This window comes from Macrobrachium nipponense, chromosome 31 (genome assembly GCF_015104395.2).
Source record: "Macrobrachium nipponense isolate FS-2020 chromosome 31, ASM1510439v2, whole genome shotgun sequence".
Classification (NCBI taxonomy): Eukaryota; Metazoa; Arthropoda; class Malacostraca; order Decapoda; family Palaemonidae; genus Macrobrachium; species Macrobrachium nipponense.
In genome coordinates, this window is record NC_061093.1 from 33,323,058 (window position 1) to 33,346,397 (window position 23,340).

Here is a 23,340-nt window from a genome sequence, read left to right on the forward strand (position 1 = left end):
TTTCCCCATGACTAAACATTGTCACCTTTTCAGTTCTGATCAATAGTTTCTAATTTTATGGTCTGTAGAGCACTGATTGGTAAAAGTTATGCAAGCATTGGCTGGAACAAAGTAGCTATGAGAAGCATGCTGCAATATTTTACTCTGAGGACATTTGCTGGTCAATAAGCAAGTAGAATTATATATATATTTTTTTTGTTTAGTAGTAGAGAGTAGCTATACTTAAATTTATCATTTTCCCTGTTTTCATATAAAACATCTTACTCATGCAGTCAGTTTTTAGACACTAACATTCCAGGCATGTATTCTTTACAATTATGTCTTTTCTTATCCTTTATCTGACAAGAAGCAAAGCATTAAAAGTTATAATGCAATGACCTTACATGTCTTTCACTTCTACCTATACATCAGTATATAATTTTCATTATAAACGAAGTTATCAATAGTGTCATTATTTAAAGGGTTGCACATGACAAATCATGAACCTATCAATGGTGAGGGTTGTCTGTACATATTTAGTTGAGCCAGCAGATATTCTATAAATGGAGCTAAAATAACAACAATGAAATTTATGTTATAGACCTGCTATAGTACTTTTAAGACACTTCCACAAGTAGTTCCTATATCATATATGCATACCCTGAAAATCTAAAGTAATATACATAATGGGTGCCTATGTACCATCAGTAAACATACTGTCTTTCTAATAGTACTAGCATTAACTTTACAGCTTTGCAAGCATGTTTTCAGCTAATGAACAAGTAAGACCCTTTCCATCAGGTTCCACATTCAGCTGTGTCACCTTGCCATCTTCAACGATCATAGAATACCGCTTTGATCTCAGTCCACCAAGAACTGCTAAATCTTGTTCCAGTCCAAGGGATTTTGTGAACTCTGCATTGGTATCAGCTAACATTCGAATCTGTGGGTAAAAATAAAATAACTGATGAAAAGAGAGAGGGAAAAAATATCTTGATAATGCATGCACAAAGTAATTACAAAGGTGTTGGTAAAGTTATGTATTAGATTCTGAAGGTAGCATTTTTGTCAAAATAGCTGCAACACTGGACTTAAAAAAAGATAAGGACACATTTCTCAGGGTAAAACTACATCCAAGTTCCATGGGACTACTACTGCCTCCTCCTGTTTCTTGGTGTCAAAAGACTTAATGAGGTCTGACACATCCTGATTTGAGGAAAGGTCTACTACCTTGTGTCAGAAGACAGAGCTTCACATGGCCTTATAACCATTGATACTAGAAGTTTTCAAATATTGCAGAAAATCTGATATTTCCACTACAGATGTCTCAGTAGAGAAGATACTGTGCCTTCAGCATCAGGACCGAGATATTGCCCACTTGACCTAAGACTCAGTCGGAGGATTGCCACCTATACTTGGCAATAGCCTCCGAAGCTGATCTTGAAAACCCTTTCTTTCTAAGGAGCTTCCTGATAGTTTGTAACCTGTAAGGGCCAGAGTAGACAATCCCTGATGGAAATGCATAAAGTGAGGCTGTTTGAGTAGAAGAAGCCTTTAAGGTAACAATCTTGGAAATTCTGCCAGTAGTTCAAGAAGGTCTGGGAACCAGTTGCTGTCCTCTTTTTGTCTCTAGCCAGTTTATTCAAACATGACCTCAAAGTCTTCCACTTTTTACTGCCCCCCATCTAAAATCCTGACATCTCAATCAACTGAGCACACCTGTCTGTGCACAGTGTACGTGAGTCATTGGATTCTTTAGTAAGTTGCTAACTGTAGCCTTTGCTGCAATACCTAAAGCTAGTTGAACTAGAGTCTGACATTGTGATAACAAAAAAAACTAGTCAACTAAGTCCAACTGAGGAAAAAGTTGTTAATTCAGTTAATAAGGGTCTCACAAAGAAACCTCTTACACTATCTAAGTGTGCTGAAAGGCTACCAATACAAGAATACTTCACCAGTTAAAAACAAAATGGACAATTGAAAAAGTAACAAATTCCAACATAAACTGGTCTACAGCCATCAGCCAGCAGGAACAACTTGAAGCTCTTAGCTAAGTTGTTCCTATCTTTCCCAAAAATTGTGCGGGGTAAGGTCACCTACCCGAACAAATAACAAGAAATGACAAATTTTCTAAAACAATTTGTATTTTTCATAGCTACAAACCTGAGGTCTTAACAATAGGATCATTTCTAGCGCCTAGCTGGATCTGGTTAAAAAACAGATGAAAGCAAGGAATCTTGTGATATCTGGCAACGCATGCATAGATCGGGTGAAGAATGGTCGAAGACCATTCACTAAAACGCGTCAAGTCTTTTCTTTGACCGCCTGGGCGAGAGTCGTGTTAGCCTCTCTTGGCCTTTATCCGGTTCATTGCCCGTTTTGCTTGTGTTTAGTGTGTGGTGTGTTTCGCTGATATTATGGCCACACTAACTTTCAAAATTTTAGCTGCTGAGCGAAGAACGTAATAGCTTAGTAATTACTTGGAATGTTTACTTTTATAAAACTACCATATATGTAATAATTGTGCTACACAGATGTACCAAATTTCAAAGATCATTTTTATTTTTCTTTGGATATACCAACCAGTCCTGAGACCAGTCACTGAAGCTTTGTAACAGACCCTACCCCTGCAAATGGAACCAGTGCCAGTGGGGCATACAGACAAAAGAACTACATAAAGTATCAAACAGTGTATACATTGTTAAGACGTACCCTTACTTTTATACTGAAAAAACATTCACAGTGAGTAATAAAACTCATAATCCAAAACAAACACATCAAGAAAGAAAATACTTCAAATATACTTCAATCCAAAGGTCAGTGAGAATGGACAAGATGTCTGCACAAGCTGGTGGTAAAAAAAAAAAAAAAAAAAAAAAAAAAAAACCGTGAGTTGGCAATACCCTGCCATCAATTTACTATCTCATTACCAAGCTTCAACAAATTTTCCATGGTGGTGCTAAGACTACTATGTTAAAGATAATGGTTTGTATTCTTGTAAGAACACACATAAAGACATAAAGCCTACATACAATGAATGCAAGTATCAAAGACATACTCTTACCTTATTAGATACTTTGTGATTTTCACCCCATGCAGTCATAACAAAGGATCATTTACAGAAACACAAACTATTTCTGTGATGCCTTTGGATTTCAGTTCATCTGCTTGTTTAATGTACCCAGGTAAGTGAGTCTGAAAAGAATGTTACTAACATCCCTTAAACATATTTTATCAGGAGTTAGTATATATGTTTACACATTTTTATTTCATTACGCACTGGTACAGTAATTCATTACAAACCTATTACCCCACAACAGGTATTTATTGAGTTTGGTGAAGCATAAGTTTAACAATATTCATAAGTACTGTATTTTCATGATATAAATAAAAAAAAAATCCCAAAGTAGACATAGCAGTCATTCATTATTTATTAATCTTGATCCTCACAATGAAATTCCTAACTAAAATGCTTTTGACTAGAAATAAAAGAATTTGAAACTGGAAGCGATGGCAAACATCAACTGGCAACTTCCCCTGATTTGTTTTCAACTATCTTGTCAATCATTTAGTGCATATGCATAACAACTACAGTACTCCCCTTGCTCTTCATAATATATTGGGAAATAACATGGCCTATTGATGGAATTGGAAAATAAACAGGAAATAACATGGCCTATTGATGGAATTGGAAAATAAACAGGAAATAACATGGCCTATTGATGGAATTGGAAAATAAACAGGAATAACATGTCTATTGATGGAGTTGGAAAATAAATGGGAAATACATGGCCTATTGATAGAGTTGGAAAATTAACTCCCTGACTGTATTTGACTGCTGAACTTAGTACGATACATAAATTTTATTACAATTTAACTTGGTCACTTAAAAAAAATAAATAGAAAGGAAAAAAAAAAATATGGGATCCCTAAGATTAGCCCTACTCAAAAGCTATTTGTTTGATTTATAAGTAGGAAAAAAAAACTTTCTCCCCCAGAAAACTAGAGATATACCTTCGAACACCCAGGAGTGAAGGCTCCAGGTACAGCAAATATTAGATTTTACGTCCTGCTGATACATCCCGAAGGTTTGACAGCATTGGCAGGGGTCTCTTCATACACATCTACACTAGGAATCTCGTCTCCAACCTATAAAAATTCAAATACGTTACACAGTACACAGGGGACATGCAATATAAAATGACATGGAATTCAGTAAAAAAATATATAGTATTATGTGAATATATCCTCATCTTAAAAAAACTTCAATAAAAAAAAAATGGGGGCGTACAGAGTTGCTTGTTGAGAAATGTATATTCCCAAAGTGGACAGGTCCATGAATATAAATACAAAAATGCATACATTCTGCCTACCACAGAGAAAGTGGGGACATCTGTTTATATACTGGGCATGTCAAAATCCACAATTTTTTTTTTTTTTTTTTTACAAGACACACAAAATCCATTAATTTTATTTACAAACAAAGTCAAAACCCATAGGTTTTTTTTTACAATCAGTAGACATTTCACAGACCATATAATTTTTTTTTTCTCAGAATACAACAAAATGCATTCAATTTTTAAAAAGTAATTCATATTATCCATAATATCCATAAGTACACAATCAGTCTTTAATACATAGACCCCCGTATTCGTGGGGGATGTTTACCAGACCCCTGCAAATGGATAAAATCTGCAAATACTTAACCATCCCCCCGTCTCAAAATGCTTGAGTATAACTGCCTTTCTTGAAAGTTCAAATACCAATGTATACCTAAATAACATCCTACATCAAATTTACAGTTATTATAATTATAATTAATTAATTGTATTAACTTCTGAGATTATATTAATATACCTATCATTTCAAAGTCATCTCAACATCTGTATCCTTAAAGGTATATCCATAAGTACTTCTAACCCTTCCACCCAAAGAGAGAGCGAGATTGTCCCACTGAAAAACCGACACCTCTGGAGACAAGTTAAGTTAGATCTGGGGAAGATTTGATTTACATAGAATTTTGGCTTTATGCCAAGCACTGGGGCAACTAAGGCCATTCAGCTGAAATGGAAACTGACAGTAAAAGGTTGAAAGGTGTAACAGGAAGAAAACCTTGCAGTTGCACAATGAAATGATTGTTAGAGAGGGTGGACAGTAAGATGGGAAGTAAGAGAATATAAACGGAGATACAGTAAAAGGAATGAAAAGTATTTACAGCTAGGGGCAAAATGATGCTGCAAAGAATTTAAAACCCCTCCCTAAGTAATGCCTACATTGCACTGAATGAGGTGGCACTGACGACACTACCCGCCCTATGGGGGATCTTAGGGAAAAAGGCAAGCCCTTCTAGATACCTAAGACAGATCAGAGTAGGCTAGATCAGGTTAGATTAAAAATTGGGGCCCCACTTTCATTTAATGGATAACCTATCCATTAAGTTATCCATCGTCATAAAACCTTCATTTCCCTTATTGGTCCCCTTTACTTGACAGAGGTTGTTGAAATGAATTATATAGGGTGAAAACCGCGTGGTACAGGGGTGGACCATGTACGATCAATGTGTAAAACCCCAAGAAAAGTACATTATATCGAGTCCTGACACCAGAGTAGAGGTCTTTAGCTCCATTTCTCACCAACAAGAAGTCGCGTCTGATGCCCATCTCCGATGTCAAGACGTGTTAGTATAATGTACTTGTTTTGGGGTTGTACACATTGATTGTACATGGTCCACCACTGTACCATGCGGTTTTTTACCCTAACAGCATTTGTGATTGAAATGAACATTCAAATTTGTCAGCATTACATCAAAGGCAAAGTTTAAAAACTCATGTTACCTAGGTATTGATACCTAGGTACCTAATAGCTAGGTAATTTTGCCTGTAAAACTTTTGGTTCTTTCATCCCTTGATAATTGTCCAGCTGCTGAGTTTCATTTAGTATACCTATTTGCGTAGGTACCTACCTACTACTACTATATACTATATAGCCTAACTAGGTACCTACCAGACGCGGCTGCAGTAGCCTAGGTAGGGGGAAAACATCAGTACAGGCCAACCCTCATCACGGTAGACGGGTCTTAATTCACTCGATATTTTAATTGGTGAAACATGAATACAATTGCAACTCTAAGCATACCATTTAAAAGACTGAAGTTTCGTCAACATATTGTGATATATGAAAGCCCCATACGAACTAAAATAAGCATGTGAGCTCTTCGTAAAATATGTTTTCAAGGCAGTTTTGAAATCCAATATGCGGCTACGTTTTTCATGGACGGTTTCTCATCAGTGACGGACACCATCTTTCCCCAGCCTTCCCAGCACTCATTTGAACAATGTTAGCGTATGTTATGTAACGTTTATTGATCTTACTCAAGATTGCAGTTGTAATCAGCACAATAAAACAAACATTTTGTTGCCTATATTAGTGAAAGTATGAAACTTGTTATTCCCGGGGTTATGGTTGGAACTGAATTCATTCTTACCTTGTAATCGGCGTTTTTTTATCCTTACTGCCATCACAACTGAAACTCCACAGTGCTTATTTGATTGTTATTATACACATTTTGGTCTCAGTTCACTCCACATTGCACTTTAAACCCGTTGCTGTTCCTGGTTTCTAAGCGCGCGCGCCATAAACACAATTACAAATACAGCGCAGACGACGACAGACGACGACAGACGACGAAAAACTGCAAGTTTTATTCCCTAAACTGTTTACTTTACTCGTTATTTAGTTTAAATTTACATTGTTTTTTAAAAATTTTGATTTAATTCATGTATATTATCCTTTTTTGCAACCAAATTACCCCGAAAAATTACAGATATTTCTAACGTAGATAAAATCAAATGTTTCTAACGTTTTCGTACATCTGGCTGCCGAAAACCATAGAGGAACGAATACGGAAAAGTGCATAGAGGAACGACTACGTTTTTTTTTTTTTGCTTTTTTGTTTTTGCTAGCACTTTTCATTGATTTCAGTCTTTTTTAGTATTTTTAATTTCTTAAATAATCGTATGCCAGAAATAAATGTAACCTTTAATGTTTGCATGCTTTAATGTTTGCATGCTAAGAATGGCAAAATCATCGTTGCCACATTAGTGGAGGCTTCACACATACGCCGTTCCATTATCCTGTTAAGCGTCCGCCCCTGATGAGCTCGCTGCTAACGTACCGTCACGCTTTTTTGTAATCAGCGATCATAGCACTGATGATAGTTTTTCAAAGTTAATATTGATTTTTATGCTTGTTATTCATACTGTAATTAACTGTAGGAAATTCTCTCTCTCTCTCTCTCTTCTCTCTCTCTCTCTCTCTCTCTCTCTCTCTCTCTCTCTCTCTCTCTCTCTCTCGGAGTCCAGTCACTCGGCAAAGAAAAGTCATCTTCACTCCCGCAATTGGAAGAAAAGTTTGTATCATCACTGGAGGATTCAGAACTAGAGCTCTCATCATCAAATAGGTTATCAATATCACACTCCTCATCTAGTATTTGATTGATCTCACCTAAAGAAATATGCCTCCTCTTTGGGACATTCATTGTGAAAGAAGCGAAATCCAATTTTGTCTCGATAAACGCCCGAAGCGTATTGAAAGAAAACCAACAGGGACAGGCAGTTTTCTAGCATAAGCGACCACCAGGAAAGAGTTGCCAGGCTGGAAATAAGTTTCCCATGTGCTGAAGAGTGTTACCAAATGATGTTCCTACACTTTCTATACGAGTAAACGTTATTACGGGGCTGACGGCTTGACAAGCACAGTTAAAGTCTTGAACGTAATATCCCGTTGAAGGCGCTAATCCGAGTTAGATCGCGGTAAACGTATTAATTACGTGGGTGACGCTTTAACAGGTTATAAACTGTTTCCATGAATTCTAGTTGTCATAGTAATGCAATAATGATAAATTGCTTTAAATATTTATGATATATACTTCCAATACATAGCCTAATTTCACCAATTTCAAGGTTTTGTGTAGTCTTATACCCAGTTTGGAGGGTCACACATACCGAATGGCAACAGAGAGAGAGAGAGAGAGAGAGAGAGAGAGAGAGAGAGAGAGAGAGAGAGAGAGAGAAGAAGCGGAGGAACGGAAGGAAGAAAGCGGGGATGGCGGTGGAGGGGGGGGGGGGGGTTGGGGAGGAGGGTAGGTGGAGCTTTATACGCGTGTTCGTATCCATTTCTGCATAATGGAGTTTTTTGTCTCTTGGTACAAGGACAAGTGTCGTTATTCTTTACGATTAGTGATTCACGATACCCTTATAAATTACGGCACTGGGTGTAATGCACTATAGCAAAATCTCGTTCTGTTAAGAGTGTTCGTTACAGAAATAGGTATTGCCCAAAAACGTGCTTGCACTGTCTCTGAAACCCATAGTAGACATGCTGCTTAGTTGTCAATCAAGTTTTTTATAACCAAGTATTTTTTTACAAGCTAGCTATTGAATAAATTTGTATTTTTCTCAGTCAAAACATATGCCCCTCAATGCTAACTTTCCTCTTTTAACGACTTTCTGGTCATTGCAAATTCGGGCCCCATAATTTCTTATGGTGCGAAAACAGACAAGAGGGGCCAGGCCCATGGACCGAAAACGATTGCGTCACACTACGGCGATAATCCAGCAGTAAAACATCTTCATATATCCAAAAAGTAAATAATAAAGATATATATGCGCATTACGATTATAACAATTACATGTTATAGCTGATAACAATCTGCATGAATAACTGGTAAACTGTTCTGCAATGACAGTTGAGTATAGCAATTATTTACAATAGGTACGAAAGTCAAGATGTCGTGACGTCATAATACAGAACTTGAAAGACGTTCTAATTCAGAAAATAATTACTTAAATTTGAGTCAGAGTCGAGTTACTTTTTTCAATAACGAATATTTTCAAATTAATCATCATAAATATTGTAAAAATATTGATGTTTTACTACTTATTTAAAAATTAGCCAAGAGCACGCTTCTCGTCATCTTCTACCCCAACAGCTGTTTACGCCTGGCTTGTTGTTGATGAGAAATCGTGTTTCGATTGTTGTGATAAAAGTGCTCCAGCGTCTGTGGTACAAGTGGTGTTTGCGGATTATCACAGGAAAATGGTTAGTTTTATTGACACAAGCTACTCCGTAAACATCGAGATGGCGTCAAAATCTTCTAAATACCTCGAGTTGTAAGTAAAAATGTTGAACGCGTTTTGGTGAGATGTGCACTACGTTTGAGACCGTTTCAGTACCCTCTGTTTAAATCTGTTTAAATCTTAAAATGGTTTGCCTTAATTTCTAACTTTGGGTAAAAATACTTACTTCGAAAGGGAGAGTAGAGGTCTTTAGCTCCGTTTCTCACCAACAACAAGTCGCGACTGATGCCCATCTCGGGTGTCAGGACGCGTTATAATGTACTTTTTCGGAGGGTGGCTTGCACTGATGGTAGCTGGCCTGCGTGGCCTGCTTTGATGTTTTACCCTAAACTACGGTAGTCCCGCCAGCCTACCTATACCTAGGCCAAACCCGAGCACTTTTGGCTATCTAAGTAGTATTCCTGACAATTATGAACACCTAACTAAACTTGGGACATTCAATTGCCGGTAGACTACACTCAACCGAGGTGCATCTACATAGGCCTCGCCTAGCAGGTAGGAGATTCGCTTAGCCTTCGCTAGGATACTGGCTAGTTACCTATAAACTAACCTTTTTATCGTTAGTACACTTAAAAGTGCATTCAGGACGGTCTGCTTAATTTCATACCATAAACATACATATTTCTATCACTGACCTTTATTGACATGGTTCGACTGAGAGCTAAATCCCCAAATACCCCAAAAAAAAAACGAGACTTGGTACAAAACCTCGAAACTCCTTGCGTAAGTTTTACACTGAGCACGGTCGCCATTGTTGATGCAGTGTTACCAGTCGTGTTGCCGAAGACCATTGCAAGGTAGCAAGACTGAAGGTCAAGGTCGAGAACAATAGTTCTTGTGTGCCTTGAGCAGAACTGAAGGAGAAGAAGGCAAACAACATTTATTCGCTACTAAAATGTCATTGGTAAGATAAACTTCAACACTTGCAAGCACTAACAAACCCTTACGGATTATTGTAAACAAACTATGTAGGTTTTACATTCGCCTGCAAGTTCTGTCGGTTAAGCCATGCATCTCGTGGGAACCCGAGGTTCATGAAAATCATAAAATAAATCGTATATAAACAAAATTGGTAAACTCAATATGATTACTGCAAGAAATTGTCATAGACTTAACATTAGTAATTAGAAACATTGCAATTATTAGAAAATACCTAAACGAAGATACTCTGAAAACAGCAATTTACTACCAAATACTTACGAGGCTTGACTGCTGCAACGTTAGATTACGGTCTCCCCAACTACCTACTTAGAAAATTGCAATGAGTGCAAAATAGAGCCGCCAGATTATAATAATAAAAACAAACTACGTTCCCGTAATAGGATAACCCCACACACTAATTGAGCTACATTGGCTCCCAGTAAAAGCAAGAATAGATAATAAAATACTTCTTACGGTCTGTTAATCACTATGGTAAAACCAACTCGCCTGAGAAACTGTTTAAGCTTCTTTAGACCTAAAATGAATATTAAAGTGAGGCATGCAAGTGAAGCTCTAGACTAGAGGCTACTTGAACCCAGAACAAATTATAAGTCAGGTGAGAGAGCATTTGTACATTGTGCACCAAGGATACTGCCTGAAGTGAAGATCATACAAGAAGCAAATTTGAAAAAGAACTAAAGACTCCTAATCTGCAGGAGCTTTGATACTGACGAAAAAACACGAAAACACAATTATAAAATATAAGAAGCATCTTATTTTTTGAAAATGTTACAAGGGGGTGGGTCCGCCATAGAGGAATCATCCCTGCGTGTGGAGGCTGTATACCTAAAACCAAAATAAGGTAAAGAAAAAAAAATCGTGTAGTATCATTCAGTTTTTCCGTGGACGACTCTCATTTCTTTATGTCAATGAACATTACTAAAGTCATAACCAAAACAAGTAACATATAAAGGACAGCAAGCAAAACCCAAGATCACCAGAAAATGATTGAAAATAAATTATATGAAAGATGTTTCAAAACAATAAAAAATGTAACAACAGTAATACAAAAACAGTGAGGAACGTTGGAGTATTACTAAAAAAAAATGATAATGAACACCTGAATATCAGATAAAAAAATGAAATATAGCGAAAATAGAACATTATCACGAGAAACTTGGCATTCATTAAAAGAAAAATAATCATGAAACCCAAGATTAGACTAGTTAACAGTCCATCAGCAATGGTTTGGCCTGAATTATTTGCTAAGTGAAAAAGTTAATGATTTAATTCCAAGGCAAATGGAATTCAAAATAAATTAATGAAATATGGATACTCCAAGCATTTGTAGAGTGTGCTGCTAGGAACCGTGAAGCAAAGACTTAAGAATATTCTTAATTTTAATGTAGTCTAGACCATTTTTTTAACTGTAAGAACTCAACGCCCACAGACTTTTGACGATTCTCGTTGCACACACTTGATTAAGTAGTAAATTATTCATGGATTGTGAACCTTACTTTCCAACCATACTTATGTCTTAATAAGCAAATCTTGCAAGGACCTTTTGGTACCTGGATAATTTTCTAAACAATAAATTCTTATGGAATGTGTCGACCACAAAACCGAAATTTCAAATTGAAAGTTATTATTTACTGCACTGAAATCATGTGAACCACACGTCTATGCGGATCCTAAAAAATAACTATAACATAATAGAAACGTAAATATAGTCATACGGGGAGAGTCAGTTTTATTTACTGTCACCGTAATTATTGATCAGTTTTATTTACTGTCACCGTAATTATTGAAGTTCCCTTGCCTTCTGTTGCTGAATTGCTAATTTTATTTTTGCCAAGAAAAGTTGGCAACTATGTTTGTTTATTATTATGCTCCTGCGTAAAAATCAGCTGATAGAATATAAACAAGGGGCGCTTTCGTATGTGTCTTAAGTTATCTACAGAAGCAATGGAGAATGGTAACAAAATTGTAAGTAATACATTTTATTTTTCATGTATTTGCATATTATGTGTGGAATATTATGGAGTATAGTAGTTTTTGTAATGATAGAATATAACTGAAATAGTCTTCTTCTACTTTGTTTCAACATTTACTAAACAAGATTAGATATCTACGTGCTAACAGTGAAGCTGATTCGCCCACAAGTACCCAGGGAACGTGAACTTCATAACTTTAAAATGTTACGTGGAAGTTGAATGCGAATATTTTCATTTGACTGAGGATATCCATGTTTTTACATGCAGTGCATCGGTTTATAAGGTAAAGAACAAAAATTTAATTGTTAGGTTACTTAACTGAGTCCCTCTCTTAGGCTAAAACTACCTACGTTAAATGTAAGTTTGTGTCCTAGATGATCCTACTTACTAGTAGGTACCTAACCTACTACCTAGCTACTACTAGGTAGTACCTCACAGCTAGGCTAAGTAGCTATAAGTAAAGTTTTACCGGTGGCAGTGATACTGACAGTAGTTTGAGAACTCACAAACACAATGACATGTTTTAATATAACCTGACCTTATCTTCCTAACCTGACTTAGAACTCCATGCTGTGACCCGGGGAATTTGTTTTTGGGATGGAGGAGTTCCCCCCCATTGCCTTGACCCCCCCCCTCCTCTAAGTTACACTAAGGTAGAGCTTACAGTACTATTCCGCGGCGGCCTAGACTATGGCAGTTGTGGTTTTCTATGCAGTTTTACCTCCTGAACAAGAATTTATGTAATAGCCTATTTATTCGGACGACTGTAATTAGGGTAAAAAACCGCATGGTACAGGGGTGGACCATGTACGATCAATGTGTACAACCCCAAGAAAAGTACATTATAATGCGTCCTTACACCGGAGTAGAGGTCTTTAGCTCCGTTTCTCACCAACAACAAGTCGCGTCTGATGCCCATCTCCGATGTCAGGACGCGTTATAATGTACTTTTTTTTTTTTTTTTTTTTTTTTTTTTTTTGGGGTTGTACATATTGATCGTACATGGTCCACCCCTGTACCATGCGGTTTTTTACCCTAACCCCCGGGGGCCAGTACTAAACAGGGCGAAATACATTGGACGCCCCAATCCCTAGTGGGTGTCGTATCCGCTTTTACGTTCCTTGCAGTGCGTGCGGAACTATTCTGTAGAATTACCTACACTAAACATCAGGAAGATGGACTTAACTACCTACTGCTTTGAGTTAATGTTAGAGCCTGCTCCTGTCATTCTGTAAAGTACTGTAGTCTTCGATAACCAGGGCAATGACCGAGAGGCGACATAGTGGCTACCTCGAATGGAATGCTGCCATTTTTGGGGCTTCCTCAAATGGAATGCAGCCATTTTTGGGCTTTCTCTAACGGAACGCAGCCACCTTCCCGATGAAGTACTTGAATTTGCTGCCATGAGCATCAGTCAAGAGGTATTGCCCATCCAAGCAGCAAACCGAGACTTCTATGCTTCTTTCAAAGTAAGTATTTTGTCCTAAATTAAGAAATATACAATGGCATAATTCAAGCACTTTTTTGGGAAGTGGCTGCGTTCCGAGAGAGGTGGCTGGTATGTTGCCGCACAGTCATTTACTCTATCAAGTGAGGGTTTCTTAGGTTGTGTCAAGGTTAGGCTGTAATAGCTTACTGTAGCGAGCATCTATACCATTTGCTTCCTGCTGGACTGTAGTCTATTCTTCGTTTAACTTGAAGTCTGGTAAAACTCAGTCTTTTTTTTGCCAAAGCAATTTTGAGAGATTAGTTTATGAAACTGGTTTGACATACTAGTTACAGGTTTGTGGATTCTGTGCTCACTCCACATAGACAACACTATAAAACTGCACATTACAAAAAAAAATAAAAATAATATAGTTTTTATTTTTTTACCATGAATATCATTAATCCTGGATTTCCTAGTCTGGTAGTCGCTAAATATGGAAAATTGCAATACATATGTATGTTCAAGAATCATTCTTTGGGCAAATTTTTAAAGGAGTTTTATTATCACAGAAAAGTATTTTTCTGAATTTGACACATTTCTTAGTACCTTAGATACTGATAATTCAAAATGCCCCAACCATTTTCTGCAGTGAAAAAAAATATGAAATATGTCATTTCCATTCATTTTTTTATTTTGGTCTTGATTTTCCACAACTCTTCTGTTATGTTTTACAATATCATCCCATTTACTCAGATCCACCTCCAGACTTTATGGGATCTCATGCATTTTATGCATTTTTTAACCACAGGGGACGTTAAAAATTTTCATTTGCAAAAAATTTTGTTTTGCCCAGGGGCGATGCGGCATTTTCTGTTCATTAGCTGGGTAATTCTGCTCTAAATAATTACACCTTTGAGAGTAGCTTTCTATGGCTCCCTTTCCATTTTGTTTTGTTTGTCATGATTCTCTGAATTTAGTTACTAACAATTGCATTCTGAACAATCATTTTTTTGTTTCATTACTCTTGGATTTTTGCTGCAATGCCTTGAAGCTTTTTATTATTTTACTACATGCTTTTGCTGATCACTATGATTGTGTCTCATATTGTGGTGATACTCTTTGCATGTATAGGTGAACCATTGTAAGTACTATTACTATCACTGTTTGTATTATAATATTTTGTACAAATTCTATGGTCAACAAACGTTAGTGTTCATGGTGTGCATGAACTAAATGCTGTTTTTATGTGCTTCTCTCCCTTGCACTCTTCCACCTCTTTTGTCAGTACCACAGTCCTTTCTGATTAGTTGTCCCCATTGAGACTTCATTATTAGGTTACTACTTTCTTCCCAATACTTTGTTTTATGCTGATACAGATCATACTTCACAGAACTAGAGTAGTGTTAAAAGAAGTTTTCCATTGTTGTGTTTCTCCAAATTTGACTGTCATCCATTTTGTAAAGATGTCAAATCCAGCAGAATCATTACCTAATTTTATGGGTTTGAATTGTCAGAATTCGTTCTATTTGTTACTTAGTAATACAAGTGTAACATTATAATAGTCTTTCTTAAGTAATAGCAATGATTATTTAGTATCTGGAATTGGTGTGCACAGGTAGGCCATCCCTCTGCACCATAAAGCAAGATTGCATTAGTCACTGGAAACACTGATCTTTCTTTTTATTGTGAGAATTCTGTTGAACTGAACTGATCTTTTTAGCAATGAAAGCCCCTTTTATTATTCTAGTTAAAGTAATGCTGTGACAATTTCACATTTTCTGTATCATTATTATTATTACATTTAGTAGATGAAACATATTCATATGGAACAAGCCCACAGGGTGGACCATTTACTTGAAATTCAGTTTCCCAAAAAAGAAGATGGTGTTCATTAGGAAGAAGTAAGAGGAAGTACCAAAGGGAAGTACAGAAAGAAGAGATCCTACTTATTAAAAATGAGAAATAAATTAATAATTAGGTAAATAGATAAAAATACCTTAAAATGCAAGAATAGCATATCAGGGTAGCAATACATTACAATTTCTCATGAACTTCCAAAGTTCCAACTACTTGGTGTGAAGAATAAAGGACCTCTGGAACTGATAAGTTTGACAGCGAGGCACATTTACTGCATACTGTTGGTGCTGTTCAGCAAATCTGGTTGCTCTCAGCAGATAAAGGGATCAGTTGTGAATGTGAGAGATCTCTGTTGAAATACAACTTATGAAAAAGTTACATACAAGAGACCATTTATTGATGGTCCAAGTCATAACTGCTATGTACTATTAGGAAACAGAAACCTACCACCAAGAACCACTCTGTCTAAAAGAGATAAGTCTCTGGCAGAAGTAGACATCCACATGTTTTCTAACGAGTCTTATACTTTAATAATAAATCATTATAAACATGTATCATGTACAAAATTTTGTACTATTTAAGAATATTTATTGGTGTACAGTAATTGCATATTTATTGCAATAATCCTAAGAAACTATTATGAACCTCTTCTTATGTTTAGAATAGACAAATCAGATAAGCGATTTTGAGTCGAAAAAAAAAAATTATTTAGTAATGATATTAGCTTATACTGTATCTGTTTACCTGTTTGAATTTTATGTCTATTTCTTAGAATATAAAGTGGCACACATTACTGTATGCTTTTATTTGTTAATTGTTGCCGTTATAGTAGTTACTTTTTTTATGATCATACTTTTAACAGCTTATTGAACTATACATCCTGTATTTCGTAATGTTAGTTGCTAGTACCAGTTCATCCTTTTTCTTTACAGATTATCAGATTACAGTATTTTGGGTATGTAGTCTTTTGCTGGACACGCATCTAGACATCGTATCTTCTAGGCATCCAGAATTATGACTTTCATTCCGTCTACTGCTGTAACAAAGTTAGGACTAGCTTCAACTTTTATTTTGTGCGTACCTATTCATTTATGTAGTTTTTTGAGAGAGTATGTACTAATGTGAAGTGTATCAATAGTGCTGCTAAACAATTAAACTTAAATTGTTGTTTATTTTAAAATGCAGCAATGTTGTTGTTCTGTTGTAAATTAACCTATTCATACAAAAGGGTATACTAAAGTAATTTTGTAATCACAAGAAGTATTTTTTGCACTGTTACCTTGGAGAACTAGTTATATATACGTACTATATAGTACAGTGGACCCCCCCTATTTGCGTTCTCCGGATTCACGGACTCACACATTCGCGTTCTCCGGATTCGCGGATTTCTCTCGGGGACGTTTCCCTGTACTATTCTTGGAAAATTTGCACATTCGCAGTATTTTTCTATGAGAAATACCCACAAATTCCTGTTTTTTTTTATCAATTTCATCATAAAATGCACTTTCTGTGGTAAAACTATTAAAAAAAACCAAGTATGAAAATTTTTAGTGGGTTTTTCTCAAGTTTTAACTAACAAAATAGGTTCCAGACATTCGCGGGTTCTAACTATTCACAGGGGGGTTTAGTACCCATCCCCCGTGAATACGGGGGGACCACTGTATATGTATTGTATATATGCCAGCCTCTGGAGGAAATCAGAGCTGCTACTTCATTGTTTCATCTGGGACTGGATTATGGGGATTCATGCCAAGCACAGGAGCTATGCCTAAGTAATGAGTTTATATGTATAGTACATATTGGGAAAAATATTTGAAATATTTGATTTTTTCAGAGGTGCTGTCGTAGGCAATCAGCTGAAGAAGCACAAGGATACATCATCTCATTTCATTCATAAAGGTTAGATAATTTTAAGCAGACTTTTATGTTTCACTTGAAACAGAATTGTGTTTCAGTATTGTAACAATGGCAAAGGAGCTGCTGTATTTTCAGTAAATAAGTCTTCTAAGTCTCATACATTTCTTTCCAGAGAGGCGAAATTTACATATGTCTAATTTATCCAAGACAGATTTTACTCAGAAAAAGGTAAGTTATTTGGAAGTATTAGTGTCTGGATTGGGTATTTAAAGTCAAGGTGAAGTAGAAGTTCATCACTCATTACTGACATGATATATTTAAATAGGCATGAGAATTTATATTTTTGATAATAGTCATCCAGCAAAACTAATTTTTTAAAGTTTAATAAACATTTTTTTTCCAGCAGTGTGATATAATAACCAAGGTTCATAATGCATTACAAAATTATTGGAAAAGAAAGTTGGCAGAAGATTTAGTTACAAACTATTATGTGGACGTAAGTAGAATTCTTTAAAGATCACATTTATTTGTCTTACTGTTAACTATCACAGTACTAGTACGTAATACAGTACCTGATTGTGGGTAGGTAAAGAGAGTGCTAACATTAAACTAGTGAATTAAAACAAGTGTCTGGAAAGAGTGTAGTACCCAGTAAAAAGAAAGTGACTTGTATTTTTTTCGTTAATAAACCATTTTCCCTATTAGCAGATGATGTCTGGAAAGAGAAAAGAGAACTATCACTGCCTCATTCATGCTTAAACCATGGAATCATAGATGAGTCCTGGCGCAGAAAACTTCCATGTTAACCATTTTGTCAACTTTTTCAGTATTCTAATCAACAGTGCTACAAACCCTTATCACACTACACCATCTACCTCAATCTTACATGCAATCTTTTGCTCATGATTCTTGAGGTCATTCCTTTCCTATACAGTTCATCTATCACACGTCTCCAGGTCTTCCTCTCCTCCTTCCTCCTGACATTGATGAATTTTAGATTTGGTTAACCAATGTTTCCATGTGACTAAACCATTTTGAAACATTTTCATCTATGCTAACCCTTTTACAACACCTGCATAAGTATATATCTCACCCTTTGTTCTTCATGTGCCACAAATATAAACAATTCATCTCTACAAGTTTAGCTTTTTGAAAATTGGCATTAGTCCTGTGCTTGTGGATGTGGAACCTTGTCCTTGTCAGTTAATTACCTCACTTTTGTGTCAGTGATGTTGAACACAACTCACCAAATTCTGCATATCTTGTTGCCCAAAAGCTTTTAAATTTATATTAGATTAATTTATTTCCTAACTTTTCCAGTGCAGTAAAAGAAAGTGTAGAAATGCTTTGCCATTTATATATTTTTGTTTGGCTTCTTTTTTTGGATTGTAATTAACAGTGTGACTGACTCTAGTTACCTATTCTTTCATAAACCCTGCCTTTCTTCACCTGCTCTGTGACTTGCTCTCATTCTATCATCATCCATTGTATTTTCTTGTGAACTTGAATGGGCAAGCATCTGCACTCATTGCATTTGCGCCTAAGAAGTTCAACACTCCAGGCAAGAGGATCAGGTTTGAGAAGAATAGGAAGATCCCTGTCTTGGATGTCACCATTGACAACATTTCCAAGTCTTTAGTAGGCTTGTAAGATGAAGCCTCTTACTGACACATTGTATCTGCAGAATCTTTAAGTTGGAGAAGTAATAGAAACCAAGGAAGGTGGTTCTTAACAGCATTTTTTTTAATCCTTCTATAACCAGCACCATAACTTTCTGTTCAGCATATGGAATTGAATGTCAGGAAAATTCCTTGGTTTATTTAATCTATGAAAACCCCAAGATTTCTTACCACTTTTCTCTTTTCTGGACTTGTAGCAAAGAAAATTTGATGTGACTTCCAGAAACCCTCCTTAGGTACCATTGCCCTATCCCTAGGTGTTTTAGCTTTTTTCCTTGTCTATGAACAGTGCCTCTAGCAAAAAAATAAATTAATTTGAACAGTAAATGCCTAAAAGATAGCAAAATACAGGAGAATGAATAATCAAGAAACACTGTAACTGATTTTGTGGAAAAAAATCCCCCCCCCCAAAAAAAAAGAAAAAACAATGCATACAGAAAAAACAACCATTCTACCATCACCAAGGAAGAAGAAAGTAAGAACCTACACAAAAGAGACAGTACTGATTTTAAACTCTTCAGTAATTTGAAAAGGAGTATTTTTTTAGGAACATTCAAGTAAAACACCAAATCAGTGTGAAGCTACACATTCCTTTCAGTACATTAGAAATGAAAGCTGTACTATACAGAAATAATTCAACATGTCATACAACAAATATAACATAAAAATATATGAAAATAATAGTGAAAGGCAATTCAATTATCAGACAGTAGAAGGAAGACATCTTCCAAAAGAGACTGGAAGGAACTGGGTCTTATGTGCCAATCTACCAGTAGTTCAAGGAATGGTTCTTAATTTCACGTACATTTTGAGTGCCTAGGATCTTTGTACAGGTGCATGAATAAGCTAAACTAGAAGTAATGAGTTTGTTATTGAACTTATTAAAATTAGGAATCTACGATGTTATAACCCTGCTATCAAGATAAGGACTTTTCTCTATATCGTCAGAAAACAGGTTTTGCACCCAAAAACACTAAATGATATTAATTAGCCTAAAAATAATAAAACAAGAAGTAAGGTAAAGGTCTTAAAGTAGGATGTAATATGTAAAGTAATGAACTACTGTTGAAACATATGTTGAAATAACAACCATATATAAGCAATTACAATGAAGCAGTACTAATTTGTTCATTTGTGAAAGCCTACCATGCTAAATAAATCTAACCCTTAAAATAACGAATTGTGCATAATAATAACAAAGCACACACAAGCACACTGAAACAAAGAAATCACAGGCAAATAAAGCAACTGGCTTGGGAGGAGAGGGTTAGTGACTACTCTCCAAGGCGGTCAAAGAAAGACTGACGCGTCACGGGGTTCTATGCATGGTTGGTGACCAGCTTCCACCTCGTATATGAATGAGTTGCCAGATGCCACAGATTCCTTGCTTTATAATCTGATTGTTTTTAACCAGTTTCCAGTGGGCGCAAGAAGATTATCCTATTGTTAAGACCTCAGGTTTGTAAGCTATGAAAAATACAAATTGAGGGAAAATTTGTCATTTTACATAAATTTTTAGGACATTTATCTGGTATACATACTACATTTGTTTAGATGCCTAGCCTAAAAAATAACTACTACTGTGTTAAATCAGTGATCACTCTTCCTTTCAAATACTATTAAATCATGATCCTTTCCAAATGAAACCTTTACTATTCAGTTTGATAAATTTATCTGCAACATCAACAAAAGGTAAGTGTAAATCAGAGTTGTAGTCTTGCTTTCAACATACATATTCAGTTAAACTACAAAAAATTTGCCAGGGATTAGTCCTTCAGTGTCTCTATCATAGTAGTTATTACATTTTGTTTTGTTTCAGAGAGCAAGAAAGTTGTGCCATGTATATTTAAGCAGTATGGGGTTACTTGAAGTTTCAACTGAAATCATCCTTGAAAAGTGGGCTGAAGATTCAGAATGGATTGACAGCACAGATCACTGGGCACCTTTGCCATCATTGCAGCATCAAGACCCACCATCATATATGTCCACCTTGCGTTCTGCTGTTACAGCACTTTGGTATGTTAGCTGTATCAACGAAAGATGTAGCAAGAAAGGTAAGGGCTGCACATAGTTTTGATTTTCAAAACCCCTCCATTTAAAGTAGCTTGAAGGAAGTCATACCTGCAGCCACAAGTCAGGGGTTTTTCAGGAGCATAAAAATTTGTGAAAGGCTTTTATTTTATTCTTACTTTATGTGAGAAATTATAAAATAACATGAAAATCTTATAGTACTACTGCTTTGATATGTATTTTGTCATTGCAGTTTCACTTCTCTGTATTTTTACACATATTCTTTGTCTGTTCAGGTTATTTACATTACACAGCAAAAAGTTCAGTTATATTCATGGTGAACATCACAGAAATTAATCTAGTAGGAGAATTTTAATGTTGAAAAAGTAGATATATATCTGTATAGGAGACAAACCTTATAATCTACAAATGGTTAATGTCAAAAAAGAGTTTCTAGTATAGACAAAAGAATTCTGAGTTACTTCCTCAGATCAATCTGCCTTTTCACCCAGAATAGCCATCCATCTTAGATGCCCAGTATGGTAGATTTTTACTTTGCTTGTCTAGTAAGTGGCTGCAGCAGCTGTGCTTTCTTTTTTCATATTGTATCTTTCTATCCATGACCAGATAAAGTCAGGAAGTTGATTTCATAAAGCAGTAGGGAGAGATTTTCTCATTAATGAATTTACAACCATTAACATTGTTTTACAGAAATTTTGAGCCGTTTTTCGTTGATATTGCATAAACAACAAGGTCACTTTCATATTCCAAATTCTGCGCAAATTCATCCATCTTCCAGAAAATTCCGGTTGTCCTTACACAAATACAAACCCTCAGTCTTTACATATGGGTATTAACTTTCAGTGAGCTGGAAATCCAGCCATTAAGCTTCTGCAAGGTGGTTATGGTAATATCTACTGATGGTAGTAGCATAAGCACAGCCCACCAAGTCAGTGCGCATTCAATTGTTCACAGTTTTCTTTGGCTGTCGTCTCCTATAGATGTGCGTTTCTTCTATGTTTGAATATGTTTGTTTTTATAATATATTTTTCGTGAAATTAATCTGACATCTGACTCACTGGGGGAAATAATTCTCCACAATTATATCATGATTAGGTCTTTTCAGCTTCAACTAAACTGGAATATATGGTTTGTCTCCATCCATTCAGACAGCCTTCCAGTCTATTATTCTATGGTTGCAGGACTCTCATAACCACCTTTTACGAGTTCCTCATATCCCCCAATGTCAAATGCTTATTGTTTACAGTTGCCTCAAATGATCAATAAAGCACATGCTTATTGGACCACCAGTAAATGATCCATGTAAAGTCATGACCACTACTTGTTTTTTGGAATTGAATGAGTTTCTTAACCCTGCAAGCCTTCACTCCCCAAGTGGAGAATAGATGTAAGTTATGGGAGACAAGTCGACAGCTGCTGCTTAACTGACAAACGAAAGAGAGACCAGGTCAGAGGTGTTATACCAGCTCTCTGAACAGGTTTTCATTTTGGTAGAAGATAATTTGTGGTTCATTCTAAGATTTGTGGTGGTTGATTCCCTCCATATTCAGAATAATTCTGTTGAATTTCTCTGTCCTTCCAGAGCTCTGCAAGGTGGTGTGGCATTAGTGAATGCCTTTGGTGGCCTTGTTCATGACTATCAGGGTTTGCTGTGGTTTTAGTGGAACAATCTTGTTTCATTTGTTCTTTTGTTTTACTGCCCTCCTGTACTTGTTTGTCGTGTAGTGAGTTGACTTCTGTTGCTTGGTTTTAGATGCAGTCAGGTGGGTTTGGCATAGCAGTGAGGCAGGTTCTTGGCAGCTTTAGCAACGTGGAATCTTTGCTGGAACAGCAGGTATTTGTTACCTGTTAGTTTCATCAGCTGAAGGATGTAGGGATAGCTAAATCATAGTCTTCCGTGGATCTTCCTGTATGACACCAGACATGCTGTTCTGACGTTCCTCTTGCAATTCATTTGTGTCGATGACTGTTCAAGTTGAGTGGCTGGTGGCTGCTTTGGTGTTTAAACAGGAGTTAGTCAGATTGCATTCATCCTTTGTGACAGCTGGGTCTGTCATGTTATCGTGGTTACCCTGAGTAATTTCATGTTGCTTTATCATCTACTATTTATGGTTGTTTATGCTACCTGTTTGTTCATTTGTGGTTTTTGTTTTTTTTTTTTTAAAGTCTTTCAAATTGATTTGTTTAAGATTGCTGCTGCTGTAAAGCATTTGTTACACAGATGGTAATATTGATGTGATTGATTGTTTGGCTAAACCTGACTCACTTGTACTTATTGCAATTTTTGGTGCATAATAAATTAGTATTAAGGTATTTTTGTAATTTGTTTTGTACCCCCTCTGTAGTTCATTTCCCTCTGCCAGCCATTCCAGTCCCACATGTTTTTATTTTTGATCCTGCTGGTCTCTATGGCTGCAGCCATTACAATGACATACTTAAACAACAATATAGCAAGG

General features: G+C 36.2%; 2 protein-coding genes across 2 annotated transcripts in view; one reads left to right on the forward strand and one right to left on the reverse strand.

Annotated features, from left to right (window-relative positions):
• Positions 1-304: 304 nt before the first annotated feature.
• On the reverse strand, positions 305-5,639 carry LOC135206816 (peroxiredoxin-5, mitochondrial-like). The gene is given in 7 exon segments (XM_064238306.1): positions 305-922; positions 3,044-3,087; positions 3,090-3,174; positions 3,994-4,040; positions 4,043-4,070; positions 4,072-4,128; positions 5,562-5,639. Coding segments are annotated over 7 exon segments (537 nt in total). The 3' UTR covers positions 305-724.
• Positions 5,640-12,178: 6,539 nt separating this feature from the next.
• Positions 12,179-23,340, forward strand: part of LOC135206817 (protein SERAC1-like) — a gene marked incomplete in the record, with an annotated part of 105,994 nt that continues 94,832 nt past the window's right edge. The window contains 6 exon segments of the mRNA XM_064238307.1: positions 12,179-12,314; positions 16,250-16,390; positions 17,152-17,216; positions 17,347-17,402; positions 17,578-17,670; positions 20,673-20,907. Coding sequence (XP_064094377.1) covers positions 16,332-16,390; positions 17,152-17,216; positions 17,347-17,402; positions 17,578-17,670; positions 20,673-20,907 — 508 coding nt within the window.